Source organism: Fringilla coelebs, assembly GCF_963513975.1.
Source record: "Fringilla coelebs genome assembly, chromosome: 5".
NCBI classification, from domain to species: domain Eukaryota; kingdom Metazoa; phylum Chordata; class Aves; order Passeriformes; family Fringillidae; genus Fringilla; species Fringilla coelebs.
In genome coordinates this window covers 67,874,975-67,889,588 of record NC_140033.1, presented here as the reverse complement: position 1 = coordinate 67,889,588, position 14,614 = coordinate 67,874,975, and the positions used below count along the sequence as shown (strand labels likewise).

At 39.4% G+C, this 14,614-nt stretch overlaps 1 protein-coding gene across 1 annotated transcript in view; it reads left to right on the top strand.

Moving 5' to 3' along the window:
• The window catches only part of DCP1B (decapping mRNA 1B), a gene marked incomplete at its 5' end in the record, with an annotated part of 39,866 nt that extends 25,521 nt beyond the window's left edge, over positions 1-14,345 (top strand). The window contains 4 exons of the mRNA XM_084206886.1: positions 3,072-3,200; positions 3,958-4,797; positions 11,665-11,907; positions 13,650-14,345. Of these exons, the coding sequence (XP_084063012.1) occupies positions 3,072-3,200; positions 3,958-4,797; positions 11,665-11,907; positions 13,650-13,730 (1,293 nt within the window). The 3' untranslated portion in view covers positions 13,731-14,345. The remainder of the gene's footprint in view (positions 1-3,071; positions 3,201-3,957; positions 4,798-11,664; positions 11,908-13,649) is intronic.
• Between the last annotated feature and the right edge of the window lie 269 nt (positions 14,346-14,614).

Here is a 14,614-nt window from a genome sequence, read left to right as displayed (position 1 = left end):
TGAATAGAGGGTGATAAATCTAAAAGATGTTGCCTTCCATTTTGGCATTAGCACACAGAAATCAAGACAAAGGAGAGGAAATTCTGTTATTTAAATAATAACTTTTAGGACTCTTTTCCTTTTAGAATCTTTTGCAGATTTGCTTCTTACTTTATCTTTAATCTTTCTGCATTTAAGGGATTGCCAAGGACATAAAAAATAACATAAAAACTTCCTCCTCATCTGGGACATGAGTGCTAGGAATGCCTGACCTCTTATGAACAGGATGTGTATGATTTCTTGTATTGCTAGTAATATAAATTTCTAAAGAGTGTGATAAATAAAGGCAATGACAACCATTTTTCTATTTAATGTCAATATGTTTCAGAGCAGTCATGCTTTTTGACTGGTTTATGACATCTACTTTCTTGTCAGTGTATGCTTTATTACTTACAGCCTGATGTGCTGAAATTAGTTATGAAATATGTTGTTCTCTTCTTTGAATTCTGTGTTTATTCAGTGAAGAGTGTTTTAAAGTGTTGGAAGCTGTAGAATAAGAGCATCAATTTTCAAAGTTTTAAGTAATTTTACTCAATTTTTAAGAATGTAACTAATTTTGAAGTTCCCAATTCCCAAATTATGTTCTACATTTGGAGATTACATTACATGCAAAATGAAATACACCGTTTCCCCTTCCTTTTTGAATTGATGGAGCTTTAAGATGCTAAACCTCTGAGTTATTTTTTTTAAATCTACTTCTTACACACTTGCCTTCTCTTGACCTCTGGTAAGAAAAAGCTGGCCTTACTGACAGCCAAGGAGAAAACCAGTTCAAGAGTTGCAAGGGTACAGAACAAAGCATGACAAAATGGGTTTCTCCTTAACCACTGTGCCTTTCCTTGTACTGCAGCACAAGCTCTGGGTTGGACTCTGTGCTGCACAGTTCTTCTCCCAGCATTTGGCATTTTCAGCTTCATACTGTCAGTACTGTACATACTGACACAACACAGAGCAGTTGTTTGCTTTGAATATCTCTGACTACCAAACCTGCCAAAATTCCCTCAGTGACTTTCTTGCTCTTTTTGATCCACATGGACTATATGTGTCTAGTTTTGTTCCAGCGTTGCTGAACCTTTCTTTGACTTGATCTTAGAACCTTTTTGATTACTTTGCAATCTTTTGTAGCAGCAGAGCTTTGAACAGAACATGTGACTAAAGGACAGACCTGTGAGCAAGGTGTAGGAATTGCCAGATGTTCTCTGGTTTTCTCACTACAGAGCATGGTGGGATTTCTTTCATGCTGCTTTTTGCTGTTTGTAGATAATAGCATCTGATATCTTCTCTACCTGTCTACCTGACAATTGCTTAAAATGCCATGCTAGTGCTCCCAACTTACTCCTCAGCAAGGCTGTGCTCCCCATCTGCCAAAATGGCTTTAAATTCTGAGCTCCAATAGTTACAGATGCCTCTGGAATCATCACAGGCTTCTTTTCTCTTCCATGTGCTTCTGTGTTTGATAGCAACCTACTAGCCTTGTTATCAAGTCACAGCAATGATACCAAGTCAGGTCAATGTCATTCTTGTGTGTACTGATGCTCATTTGGCTGAGGAATTTGGTCTAAAATATGCTCATATAGTGATGACTCTGTTAAACACTACTGCTTCTCACCTCATTTTTATAGGCTTAGTTCTGTGATTATGCAGGGTATGACAGTGGAATCTAAGGTACTTAAGGTTTCTGAGGAATTCAGCCTATTAAAATATCCTGAGGAAATAAGGATATTATTTAAATTCTGCAGAACTCACTGGGAAATATTCAAGAGGATGTTATCCATGGTGTTAAAGAAAAAATTTATGTGCTTTTTGCCCAAAAGGTTGGGCTGAAAAATAGCAATGAAAAGAAGACACATTGAAGAAAAGACAGAACCATTAGAAAAAGAACTATTTGGGAAAAAAAAAAAAAAGCTATTTAATCTTACTGACATGCAGGTTTGGTCCAGGTAGGGTCTGTCTAATCTGACAAACAACTGAAAGTGTTGAGGATCTACTAAAGCCCCTTAAGTACCCCCAAGAACTCCAGTTCTGGTTTACTGGGCAGCTCTAGAACCAGCATGTCTTTATTTATTTGTTTATTGTCAGAAATGGGTTAAGTGATCAGCTTTGTATGTTTGAGATTGGGGTTAGAATTAATAGAAGAATTAATAGTTAATAGAATTAACTTCTTGTTAAATAATTATTTTTAAAATCTTTCCAGGTTCTTGGTTTCAACTGTATCAAGTGACAGTGGCTTCAAAGAGACTGTCTTCTTTTCTACTGACAGTACTATTCCATGTATACCCAATGCTTTTTTAGTTTCATTGACTATATTCTTATATATAGCATCTTATTCACATTTTCCTTTCCCATTTACTTTTTCTCTTTCATGGAGCATTTTGTGTTTTTTTCTGAATTAAGTCATGCCCTTCTCTCTCCACATGACATTTTTTGTCCCTGATCACTTTTAGTAATGTTTGACCATCTTTTTCATAATAAGAAATCCTACTTATTCTACATATTGATTAAATCTTTAATTGCTTTTCTCTACATGTATATGCACACTGCAAGTTCCTGCCATGTGAAGATTTATGTAAAAGAGTTAAGAGTTATTATTCTACTTTTTGACAAAACCATTTTAAATTATCTTTATGGGCACATTAATCCTTTGTGGATCTAAACTTCTTCTAGCTGCCTGTTGGATGCAGGAAAAGCATGTCTGTTGCTTGCTTTTTAAGGTGCTTTTAAAAAGTATTTTATGTTTTTGAAGTGCAGGAAAAGCAGAAGGCCAAAAAGAGAACTGAGATTTAAATGAGAGGGAAGTCTCATACTAGGGAAATCTTGGAATCAAGGGTTCAGTTTTACATATGTCTTGTGGTTTTAGAAAATTCAGTTGCAGTTGCTACAGTTCTTCTGATAGCATAATACTTCATCATCAGTGCTGCAGTTAGTATTTTTGGTTATTGAATACCTGGTTATGTCTGCATTTTACTGTGGTTGGGAACTGGGGGAAAATACATTGTCACACATACTAAGAAATGCTTTTTTTTCTGTTGCAGTGTAAGACCTGCTCAGAGCCAAAACAAATAACCAGTTCCTCTGCAATTTATAACAACCCCAACCTAATCAAACCCATTCCAGTGAAGCCAAGTGAGAATCAGCAGCAGCGAATCTCCCAGCAGAGCAAGGTAAAATCTGTGGTGTTTTCTGACTGCTGCTGCTGCACTGAGCAACAGGAACATTGATTTGAGGTCACAGCAAGAATTTGAGATGGAACCACTGCAAAGAATGATTTTAAAGCACAACTAATCTGGTTTGTAAAAGCTCCCGAACCCCCACTGTATGATGTGGAAACGCATAAACTACAGATATACTGTGCTGATGCAACAAAGAAATATTGGTCTTTCAAATGTCAGGGGCTGTTTTGATCACAAGCTGATCTATTCAATTGCTGGACCACACTTTTTGTAGGTTTTTGTTTTGGTTTTGTGGGGTTTGTTTTTTTTTTTTCCAGGGGAAATAATTGAAATAAAGAAAAATCTCTTGGTATATCTTCAAGCCAAACACAGTGCAAAATCCTAAAAATTGAATTCAGCTGTGACCAGCAGATGCACAAGAAGTGGCTCTACTTCATACACAGGCAGATTTCTGTCTCTTACTAATATTGTACTGATGGCTGTAAAAGAAGATGCTCTTTCATGTTATTTAAAGCAAAGCCACTGCTATGTCTCAGATTCGCTGATTTTCTCCCACATTAGCAGCTTGACAACAGTCTTCTTGCCCTTCCTATGTGACAAAACTATTAAAAATCCTCTTGGGGAAGAAAAAAGAGCATAGCAGCTTTCTCAGCTTTTCATTGAATTCTGCTGGCTAAATATTGTCACCACTTAATGTAACTCCTGCACGAGGGAGCTGTGTTTACTCTTTTCCTTTGTCCCCTCACAGAACGCGGATCCTGAACCCCAGCACCTGTCTTTGACAGCCCTGTTTGGCAAACAGGACAAGGCAGATGGCTCCGAAGCACTGTCTAAGCAGCACCAGGAGAGCCTCCCAGTCAGGCAGGGCGTGGTTCGCTCGCTGTCCTACGAGGAGCCCAGCAGGCACTCCCCCAGCGCCGAGAAGCAGCTGTGCCCCGCCATCCAGAAGCTCATGGTGCGGGGCACAGAGCTCCAGCCCCTCGCCGAGTTCCCCGAGAGCCGCCTCTGTGAAAATGGCAGCATCCCCCCCGTGGGGGAGACTTTCACAGGCCTCTTCCAGCCCGTGACTTCCCACGGCATCGCCACGGCTCACGGAGCTCAGGACGCTGCTGGCACTCAGAGCCTGCTGCAGAAATTGCAAAGTCAGTCAGGGGCGGTGGCCAAAATGCAGCCCAGTGCCACAGGACCTGTGAACTCGACAGCTCCCGTGTTCAGCAGGACTCCTGCTCCTGTTGGAGCACCAGCAGCGCCAGTAAACAACATGAGCCAGCCCCCTCTGGTGTATTTCAATGGGTCCCTACCAGGCCAGACTTTAGAGGCTCAGACACTTGGTAAAGAACAATCCAAACTTCCCAGACAGCCACTTCCTCTCTCTGGCAATCAAGCAGCCAATTCTGGGGTGATTTCACCTCAAGAATTATTGAAAAAACTCCAGATAGTGCAACAAGAACAGCAGCTCCATGTATCCAGCAGACCAACGTTGGCAGCTAAGTTTCCAGTTGTTACCCAGAGCACCAACACCCTGAAACCACTGGATTCCTGGATAGAAAAGGCTCCAGGCACAGAAAAACAGAGCACACTCTTCCAGGTAAATGGGAAACTTGATAAATAAATACAAACCCAGCAGTCTTTTAAACTTGATGTTTTCTGAGGTCACAAAACAGAGCACACTCTTCCAGGTAAATGGGAAACTTGACAAATAAATACAAACCCAGCAGTCTTTTAAACTTGATGTTTTCTGAGGTCACAAAACAGAGCACTCTCTTCCAGGTAAATGGGGAACTTCTTCATCATAAATAAATACAAACCCAGCAGTCTTTTAAACTTGATGTTTTCTGAGGTTAGACTTGGCTTTGTTGTCCTGCTGCATGTTGCACATGATTCATTTTGCAGGTGATATTTTCCCAACATCGAGTAAGTTCTGATTTACCAAGATGTGATATTGTAAATTCTGAAGGCCACATCTCTTACACAACAGTGATGACCAGAAATACTGCGGTGCTGGGTTATTCCAGAGCCCCTTTGAAAAGTCACCTAGTTTTCTCTTGCCATACTTGGGCTCTTATGTGTAATTGCTTGCTCCTCAGTGTAATGTTTTTGGTTTAATAATTATTTTCTGCAAAATTAGTCATAGCTTTCTCTGTGTAGATGTGCATTCTTTTGTATGCCAGTTGCTAAAGATACTTAAAAGGCCCTTTGTTTTCTAACAGCAGCTTTTAGAAGTATTTGTATATTGGTCAGTTAGTTATCTTGTACCACACCTGCTACTTCTAGATATTCATTAGCTATTTTTCTTTAATTTGCTGTATATTATTTTGAAAAAAGGTCTTGTGTCTGAATGATATAAAAAAAATCTGTTTATTTTGATCCTAGAAGTCAGATTGCTGTCTTAAAAAATTTAGGAGATGTTAAGAGACTGTGTCTCTCTCAGTATATTTTTATGTTCTTCAGAAAAGCAACATGTGCAATTACAAAATGTCCCATCTAAAACAATTACTGTCTTTAACAACTTCATTTTCTGTAGGATTTTCAACACTAGAATGTCTTCACATGTCCTGTCTGGGAATGTACCTAAGCCCTTTTCAGCTTCCTTTTTTGGGGATAGGCTATGGGGTACTGGAGTCTGAAGTTACTGATGCCAAGTATTCCCCTTTCCAGTGTAAAGTTGAAAAGCTGCTTTTCTATTGTGACTATTCCATTCTTGTATTTCTGTTATAATTTTTCTGTTTTATTCTGTTTTTCTCTTTTATTCTATTTTTCTAATTCTGTCAAAACTGACTGAAAGACTACAGGATATTTCAAGATGCTAGAAAGTTCCTCTATACATGAAGAGGCTGAAAGAGTCATTTAATAATAAAAGAGCCACATCTGTCACTAAGTTTGTGACAGGTCAAGTTTTCTAATTCCATGAGAGAAGTGGGAGGAATATTAATTTGATACAGCAAATAGCCATCATTATTTTTGTTCTTTTAATTAATGCACTAGGATTTGAATCTGTATGAAAGTTTTTGGGGATTAGTCATTGAAATTATTCAGAATCAGTTGCTTGCAGATGGTAACTTTGACTTTCCGGTGGAGAGCTAAAGAATAAAAGGAGGATCCAAAGTCAAACAAAATGATTTGTTTTCACTGGGAATGGAACTTGCCTGCTTTAAATGTAAAAAATTGTGTGATTCACTGGTACATGTGCTGATAGCATGAGGGAGGACATAATGAAGGTAAAAGTGAAATGAGGCAAGTCCAGGTTCTACATTGTAAGTCAGTATGCATGAATAAAAAATAAGGAAATATGCTGATATATTTCTCAGATGAAAAATCCCCACAGATGCTGCTGTGGCAAATGACTTTAATTTTGTATATGTGAAAAAGACAGTGGTGCCAGTATTAGCTGCAATATGGAAAGGCATGTCCTGAGGTCTGGTCTGATGCAATTGCAACAGTTTGACTGCTTGAACACAGACAGAACAGCAGCTTGTGAGAAAAGAAAAGTCTTCTCTGGAACAAAGCTCATCCCCTGTGATTATTGCTGCAAGTTTGCCTTAAAAAGAAAAGCAGCAACTGAGATTCTCAGTCTTCCTTTGCAGGGCTGTGGGCAGAACAAGGAGACTGAGGCTGTTGAGGCTTCCCAGGCTGCCACAGCTGCTATCAACACAATATTAGATGCATTAAATTTGGGGATTTAATGCATAGACTAAAAATGATAGCAAAACTGTCACTAATTATTGCTTAGGACACCTAAGGCTCTGCAGTCTGGGAGGAATGGCCTCTTTCATGTGCAGCAGATTGTCACAAAAGTAAAAGCAGGGAGGCTAAAAATGAAGGAAGGAGTCTGTTCCTTTGGAAGCCATGAATTAGCCACACAAAACATGCCTGCTTTTGAAAAACAACCTGGAAGATAAAAAACAACTTTTAAAACCAACATTAATCTTTTTATAATATTATCCTTGCAGTAGACCAGAGGCTTCAAGTGCTGCCATGCCTGCAGAGTAGATATTTGAGTGAAATTGAATTGGCACAAATATATCTGCACATGCTCATGCAAAATTGATCAAAGCAGATTCTGACAACAAGTGCAGCAAAAGGTTTGTTCTCTGTAATTATTTGTCTTTTGGTATTGCCTCTCCTACTATGCTTCAGCATACAGAGAAAGCAAAAGTCTGACAGGAATAGAGAGATATCTGAGCAGTGTCTGTTGTTGGAAAAATCAGATTAAAGGAACACCCTAAATCCATCAGCAGCACTAAGAAAATGTAAGCAATAGTCCTTTCCACATCTGACACATTACAAGTCCAAGTTTAAATTGGCTTCTGCTGCAACTCCATATGGTACAAGAACTGTGATCTCCCACATGAAAAGGAAGAGACCAGTTACCAAAAAAATGGGAAAAGAAAAGAAAAAAAGAAAAAAGCAAAAGCCAAAGAATAATACTTGGAAGCATTCAGCCTGGTCTGGTGCCAGCCCTGTTTTGTGAAATATTCCTTATGCAGACAGTGAGTAACATGTGCTTAAGAGACAATAAAAAAGCATTAATCTACAGTGGGCTTTTAGGGGTATGTTTAGTGTTAGGGATGTGTTATCCTGATTATAGTTACATGCATGCTTAACTGTTTATGTTAATCAGAATTATGGTTTTAAAAGTGCTTACAATAACCCAGACACAAATTTATCATTTCTTCAGAAGACCACGTATCTTGCAGCTCATTTTTCCCATTTCTTGGAGCATTTTTCCATCAAGACTGTATTTTGAACATAATGTTACATCTTCTGATTATGTGCATGAAACCCCAGCGTGTATGGTGTGAGCATCACAGCACTGCTTCTCTGTTGTCCTGACTGCAGTTTCAGCAATTCTATAATGCAAATAAGTGCATTAAACTTGTTTCAAAAAGTAATTTCAGCTTCTGTAGCTAAACATCAATTAAAATATTCTAAATTAAACTTGAAAGACAAAGCAATGTTAGCCTGGTAGCCAGCTTTGTTTTGATTAACTGCCTTTAAAGTTCCTGAACCATTGTTAGAATTATGTTCTGTTTTCAGCAGTGCCTCTGAAAATTGTTTAGGCCCACAGCACACACTGGGTGCTGATGTTCCAGAGGAGCACTTGCTCCACCTGTGAGTCTGTTCACAGAGGAAGCCACAGAAGGTGCCAGTTTGCATTGCAGGAGACCCCGTGCACTCCTTGGTCCATGGTGGTCTGTGAATTTGCCAGCTATGGTGTCATCCAGCTGCCAACAGCCACATAGAACACCCATCTGATATCTTAGTGAGCATTTGGGCTTCAGGGAAAGGATGTTAGATACTGCACTAGTTATTCTGCACACTTTCCTTGTTCTTCCTTCGTTGCTGCACAGCTGATGGCAGACTCCTACTCTCTTATTAGTGACTCAGAGATTTAAGTGTTGACCTGACAGCTGGAGATAATGGATGAAGAAGCAGCTCAGTTTCTGTGGGTAAGAAGTTGATCAACAGAATTTTGGAAGGGCTGTTATGACTGGTGAGAAGTTAAAAGCTGAAAGATTTGTCCAAAGGCTGTTAGTGTCCCTACAGAGCATTTACAGTGCCTTCTGCAAAAGCATGGTGTTACAGGAATTGCACTGGTCATGGCAAGATCAGCATCCTGTTTTCTGGTGGGTGTCAGTTGTCCCAGTGACTCAAGGTGATCTGAGCCGAGTCTCAAATGAAAATTTTTCTTTATTTTCAAAACAAACCCCAAACAATCCATGTTTTTTAGGTAAAGGTTTGTTCAATGGCAAAAGCTTTAAGCTTGAGCTGTTAGCAAAAAATACATTCTAACATTAAGGACAGACATAAATGCTATGCACTGGAAAAGGACACATATGCTCTCTACTCTTCTTCTGAAACAGTATTTGAAGTTCTGCATGACCCTGTGGATGTCGGCTGTGTCACCAGCAGATGGCAATATTGCTCATTCCATACAGTTTCCATATGCTTGGCATGTCCTACCTAACAGACCTTTCTGTCCAGAGAAGACAAAGCATTCTTCATGTGTCTCTTAAACCACAACATGTGCTTGCCAGGAGGGGCTGTGGATTATTAAGGGCACAGTTTGTCTCAGGTTTTGTTTGTTTGCCTTGGGCAAATGAGAAAAATGTCTCTGGATTTGGAAGGCCTTGTTATCTGGGGCTGACAGGGTCTGCTGTAGATTAAGCTCTGTTAGTGGGACACTGTATCTCCTCCAGCTGCTCCCAACCTTCCCTTTGCAGGAGGTTTCTGCCCTTGTAGAGCAGTTTTGTATATGCATTCTTGAAATCACATTAGGAAGAATCATCTTGTTTAAGCAAGCTCTGCCAATTTTGCTGGAGGTAAATTAAAGACAAGTTGCTGCAGCAGCGTGGATGAGTAGAGCAGAAGCACTGGGATGAGTATCTGGGGGTAGTTGGTGTTCCACAGGCAGGACAAGATCTGTGCAGAGTCTGAAGGTCTCACTCTGCAGAGGGATGCCAGTTTGGACTCACACTAGTTTTCTTCTAAAATGAGTGTTGTTTTTCAAGCCTAGGTGTGCAAACCTTCAGTCAGTTTGTAATACCTCTGCTCAGTCAGAGGCTTGGAACACAGACCCGGTCCTTGTTGTTTTGATTACATTCTGTGGGGTTGAAAGAAAGCTGTAGTCTAGAGTTTTGTAGTACTCTGTGTTTGAGAAACAGACACAATATTTACCTAACTGGGTAAATACTGGGAGGAAGAAAAGCAAGACTTTTGTATTAGGTGTATATTGCATGCTTTCTTTCGTGACCCCTAGGCTTTCTGCTTCCTTGAATTTTCCATAAAACAACATGAATTCTCAGTTCTCTTTGTGTCTATTTCTCTTTGTATCATGGTCTCCTAAAAATTGCTCAGAAATGTCTTGGGTAGAACAATGACAACTAGGAGAAAGACAAGCTACAAAAATGTGACTGTTCTTTAATGCTAATCTATGTGATTTTGCATACCTAGGAGATCAACCTCAGTTCTATTTTCTTAACCTTAATTTTTCTTCAAAATTGAAATGTAATCCAGGACACAGACTGAAGTGATTCAGTGGCCTTTCACCTTAATATGGTAGCAATAAATTGTGCTCCAGTCCAACAGGGAGGAGCTTTGGTGAGCTTGTATCAATTCCTTTGTATGTACTTTAAAAAGATTGGATACCTGAATAGCAAGAAGATGGCTGATTAGGGTAAGATTTATTACTGGAATTACCTGGACAGAGATCTGATGTCTGCAAGCTGGATGAATTACCTTTCTATTATGTTGTATATTACATATGATAGTATTTGCTAATATTATATCTGATAGTATTTGCTAATCCTGCATGATTTACAGTTCCAAACTTCACTGTTAAATTTGAAGGTGAAAATTATTTGACTGATGTGCAGATTAGTGTGGTTAGGATACTGAGGGAACTGCTGCAGCACCAAGGTTCTCTTTGAGGGCTACTTTGATTTCGTCAGTGGCGTGCTGGTTGTGTGCCTGTTCTGTTTCTGGCAGTGCCATGAGCTCACTATGGATCTTTAGCTAAATGACTGAATCTGTGGTTTTGTTTTCTCTCTCCTTAAGTAAAATGAGAAGGTAAAATACACACACATATATTTTTATAAAGTAATTTGAAAGTCATAATTGGAAAATACTTTCTAGTATTAGGTACAGGGGTATTGCATTTGCAAGGTCCCCAGACAAGGAAGGGAATGATGAATCTGACTCCATGTTCTCAGAAGGCTAATTTATTATTTTATGATCTATATTATATAAAAGAATGCTATACTAAACTATACTAAAGAATACAGAAAGGATACTTACAGAAGGCAAAAAGATAATAATGAAAACTCATGACTCTTTCCAGAGCCTCGACACAGCATGACCCTGATAGGCCATTAAGTCAGAACAATTCACATGAAACCAATGAAACAATCATGTGTTGGTAAACAATCTCCAACCACATTCCAAAGCAGCAAAACACAGGAGAAGCAAATCAGATAATTGTTGTTTTCCTTTTTCTCTGAGGCTTCTCAGCTTCCCAGGAGCAAAATCCTGGACAAAAGGATTTTTCCAGAAAATATGACTGCCACACAGGGATTAGTCTTAAACAGTGATATTTGCATGTCTCATGTTCTCAAACTTCCTGACTTGCTGTCCCTGTGTGGAAGACTTTACAGCTGCATTCTCTAAGGGCTGATATTTAATAGTAGTCTGATTCCTGTAATAAAATGCTGTTGTCCTAAGATCATTTGCATGTCAGATTTATAACACTTGAATCCATGTCTGCAAACTCAAATTGGTTGGAAGACCTTTTCATCTGGAAGTAGATCCTCGAGGTGGTGTTGAGCTGGAGTTGTACATCACAGCATTGATCTCCAGTAGCCTGTGCCCACTGCCAATTTCTGCAGTTCTCACCATCTCCATTCCTGCAGAGCTAAGCAGACAGCTGTACCTGATGCCTGTGTTTTTATCCGGACAGGTAATCTCCCCTCAGCGCATTCCTGCCACCGTGAGCCCCACCCTGCTGATGTCCCCCATGGTGTTCACCCAGCCCACGCCTGCTCCGCCCAAAGCTGCCGAGAGCGGGCGCTTGGCAGCAGCGAACCCCGAGCCCGGCTCGAGCAGCCTGCTCCTGCCCCTGCCAGCCCCGGAGGCAGCCGTGCCCGCCAGCGCCTCCATCACCAAGATGCAGCTGCAGGAAACACTTCTACACCTCATCCAGGTACAGTGCCAGGAGTTCTCCCACTTGGCTTAAAATCCTGCTGTCCACTTCGATACAAGCACCCTGCCATTGTTGTGTCTGTCTAACGGCAAAATGAATAATTAAATAAATATTGAAGTTGGGCTACTTGTGCCAGGGTGATGTGATAGGCTCTCCTTGCACGCTGCTGGTTCAACTGCGTTTTGATTAATGCCTCTGATTTGGGGTTCAGGAAAGGGAATAAATGTGGAGGAAAAGAACAAAGATGACTGAAAGCTTTGTAAGGTCAGCCTCTGAGCCAGAAGGACATCTATTATATTTTTAGCCAAGGATAAATAATGGGTGATTATCCTAGCTGCCAAATATTTCAGGGATGTGTATAAGCAGTAAGAGGAATTCAGATGGGAGATTAAAACTGCAGGATGAGTGTGAGCAACTTTAAAATATGGGCTAGATAACATGAATGTATGTTAATTCAGTTTAGCATTAGAAATAGAAAATTACATTAAATAAAATTCCTTTTCTTGCAGCTTTTCAGGTTTAATTGTTGGACAAAGCGTTAACAATGTTTTGTATAACATGATTGTTTACTGCTTTGGCATGATGCATATCATAATTATGATTTTTTTTCCCTTAACTTGCTGTGTGAGTAATATCTGAAGAGTTAAAATTGAGGAGAGATTACATAACTAAAAACCTGGCTGCAGAACACAAGAGGCAGAGAAACACGTCCAGTTTGTAGGTCCAAACTATCTGCCTGTATGGCTTTGGAATAAAATTTAAAGTCATTATTGTAAGTTACTTAAAATTTTATTTAAGTTACAAATTCAGAAAATAAATAGTATCTTTAATAATCTCATTTTCCCCTGTACTTTTATTTTGGGATTTAAAAAATATCACATTATCTTGCCTTTACATACTTTGGTTGTCTGGATACTATTAAAACCATACATGAAGTTAAAGAGGAAAAACTAGTCAAGGAAAATAGGGGGTTACCCTCTGTAACTTTGTACTTGTAAAATATATATTTAACCCTCCTATTCTTGGTGGTAATTAGGATTAAGTGAGTTACCTCAAAATTATTCACTGCCAATTTGTTAGCTGTCATTTTCCATTATATAAAACTACAATCTTGGATGCACCTAATTTTCCTTAAATATTATCTTGATTGTAATTATCCTCATATGTTTATGTGAGCTACTTATAACATTCTTTCTTAATGTGGGCTGACTCATTCTTGCAAAATGTTCTTCAGAAGGTAAAAGTTAAGCATCAGAGCAAAAGGACAGCATCCCTTAGGGAGCATGAAGCCTAAAAGAGCTAAACAAGATGCAAGGATTTTCCCAGGTAGGATTTTGGTGTAGGATCACAATCCAGAGTGTTTCATTATTCCTTCAGACACGCTTGGAATTATCCCTGACCTGATAGAGAGGACACAACTTAAGGAAGTCCCTAGATAAATAAAGGCAAGAAGAGAAATAACAGGGTTGGAACTTCAGTATTGTTACTGAGTTGTTATGCAACAATACTGGACTCAATTTAAATGCACTGTGAGTTTAGAAAATCTTCTTTCTGTGTACTCATTGCTCCTTACTGAGGTGCAGTCATGGGAAACAAAACAAATCTTGGGTGAAGGAAGGGGCTTTGCTATTGTTCCCTTTTATAAAAAAAAGACTAAAAAGTGTCAGATCCATAAAATGGAATAACCTTTTAATCTCTTTACTCCAGTTATCCTGCTAACAATTACCTGTTTTGTTTTTCAGAATGATGACAATTTCTTGAACATTATTTATGAAGCATATCTCTTCAGTGTGAGGAAGGCAGCGATGAAAAAGCCTATGTGAAAGATCATCTCTTAAATCAATTTCCACGGCTTCCTGAACTCCAGGAAGAAGATTTTGAAATTTTCAAGTATGATTATGTTTGAAGAAATGACTGGTCTTAGGCATTTTGCATACACTTAGATTTTCTGTGTTGGCAAATACATGTTGTACTGAGAAAAAGTGAGCAGAAATGGATTGTGCCTTTAGCGAGGGGAGCGTCACAACGCTGAAGAATTCATTACAGAATATGTTAAATTATTTTTCTTACCCTGGTCCATACTTAGAGTTGGTTTCCCAGCATAAGGACTCAGTTCTCAGGATCCAGTTTCCTTTTTCACTTGCAGTGTGGTTACCATTGCCGAGGTATTTGTCCCTGCTTTTCCCTGAGCCGTCCTGCGCAGCTGTCCCGGGGAGCGCGCCCGTCCCTGACCACATGGTGGCAATGTTGGACTATTTTTAGGAACATCAAAATCCGGCTGAAATCTTGGAAAAGGAGCTTTCGGGAAAGACTGATCATCGTACTTAGCTGTCTGCAAAGCAATTTAGAAGAAGTGTCATGACTTCTCCCAAAATTTTTGTAGGAAAATCTTTTTCTATTTTGACAAGAATATTTTTAGCTAGATGTAGAAATGGGATTCTGCAGGTGTTTGAGGAATTGGGGGGGGTGGGGGGGTGGGTTTGTGAATGTACTTGGCTGTCACAGAACTCTGGGGTGACTGCATTCATCTTTCTATTATTCCAGGTCCAATCTGCATAATTATAAGCAATGTGAAAATTTGGTAAGGGAAATGCTACCTGGTGTAATTTTTTTTAAGTGTGTTCCTGGAGCACAGTAATTTCATTGATCCATTTCTAAAGAAAATAAAAATGGATAATCCCTCCTATGTGCTGATTTCATTTCATTG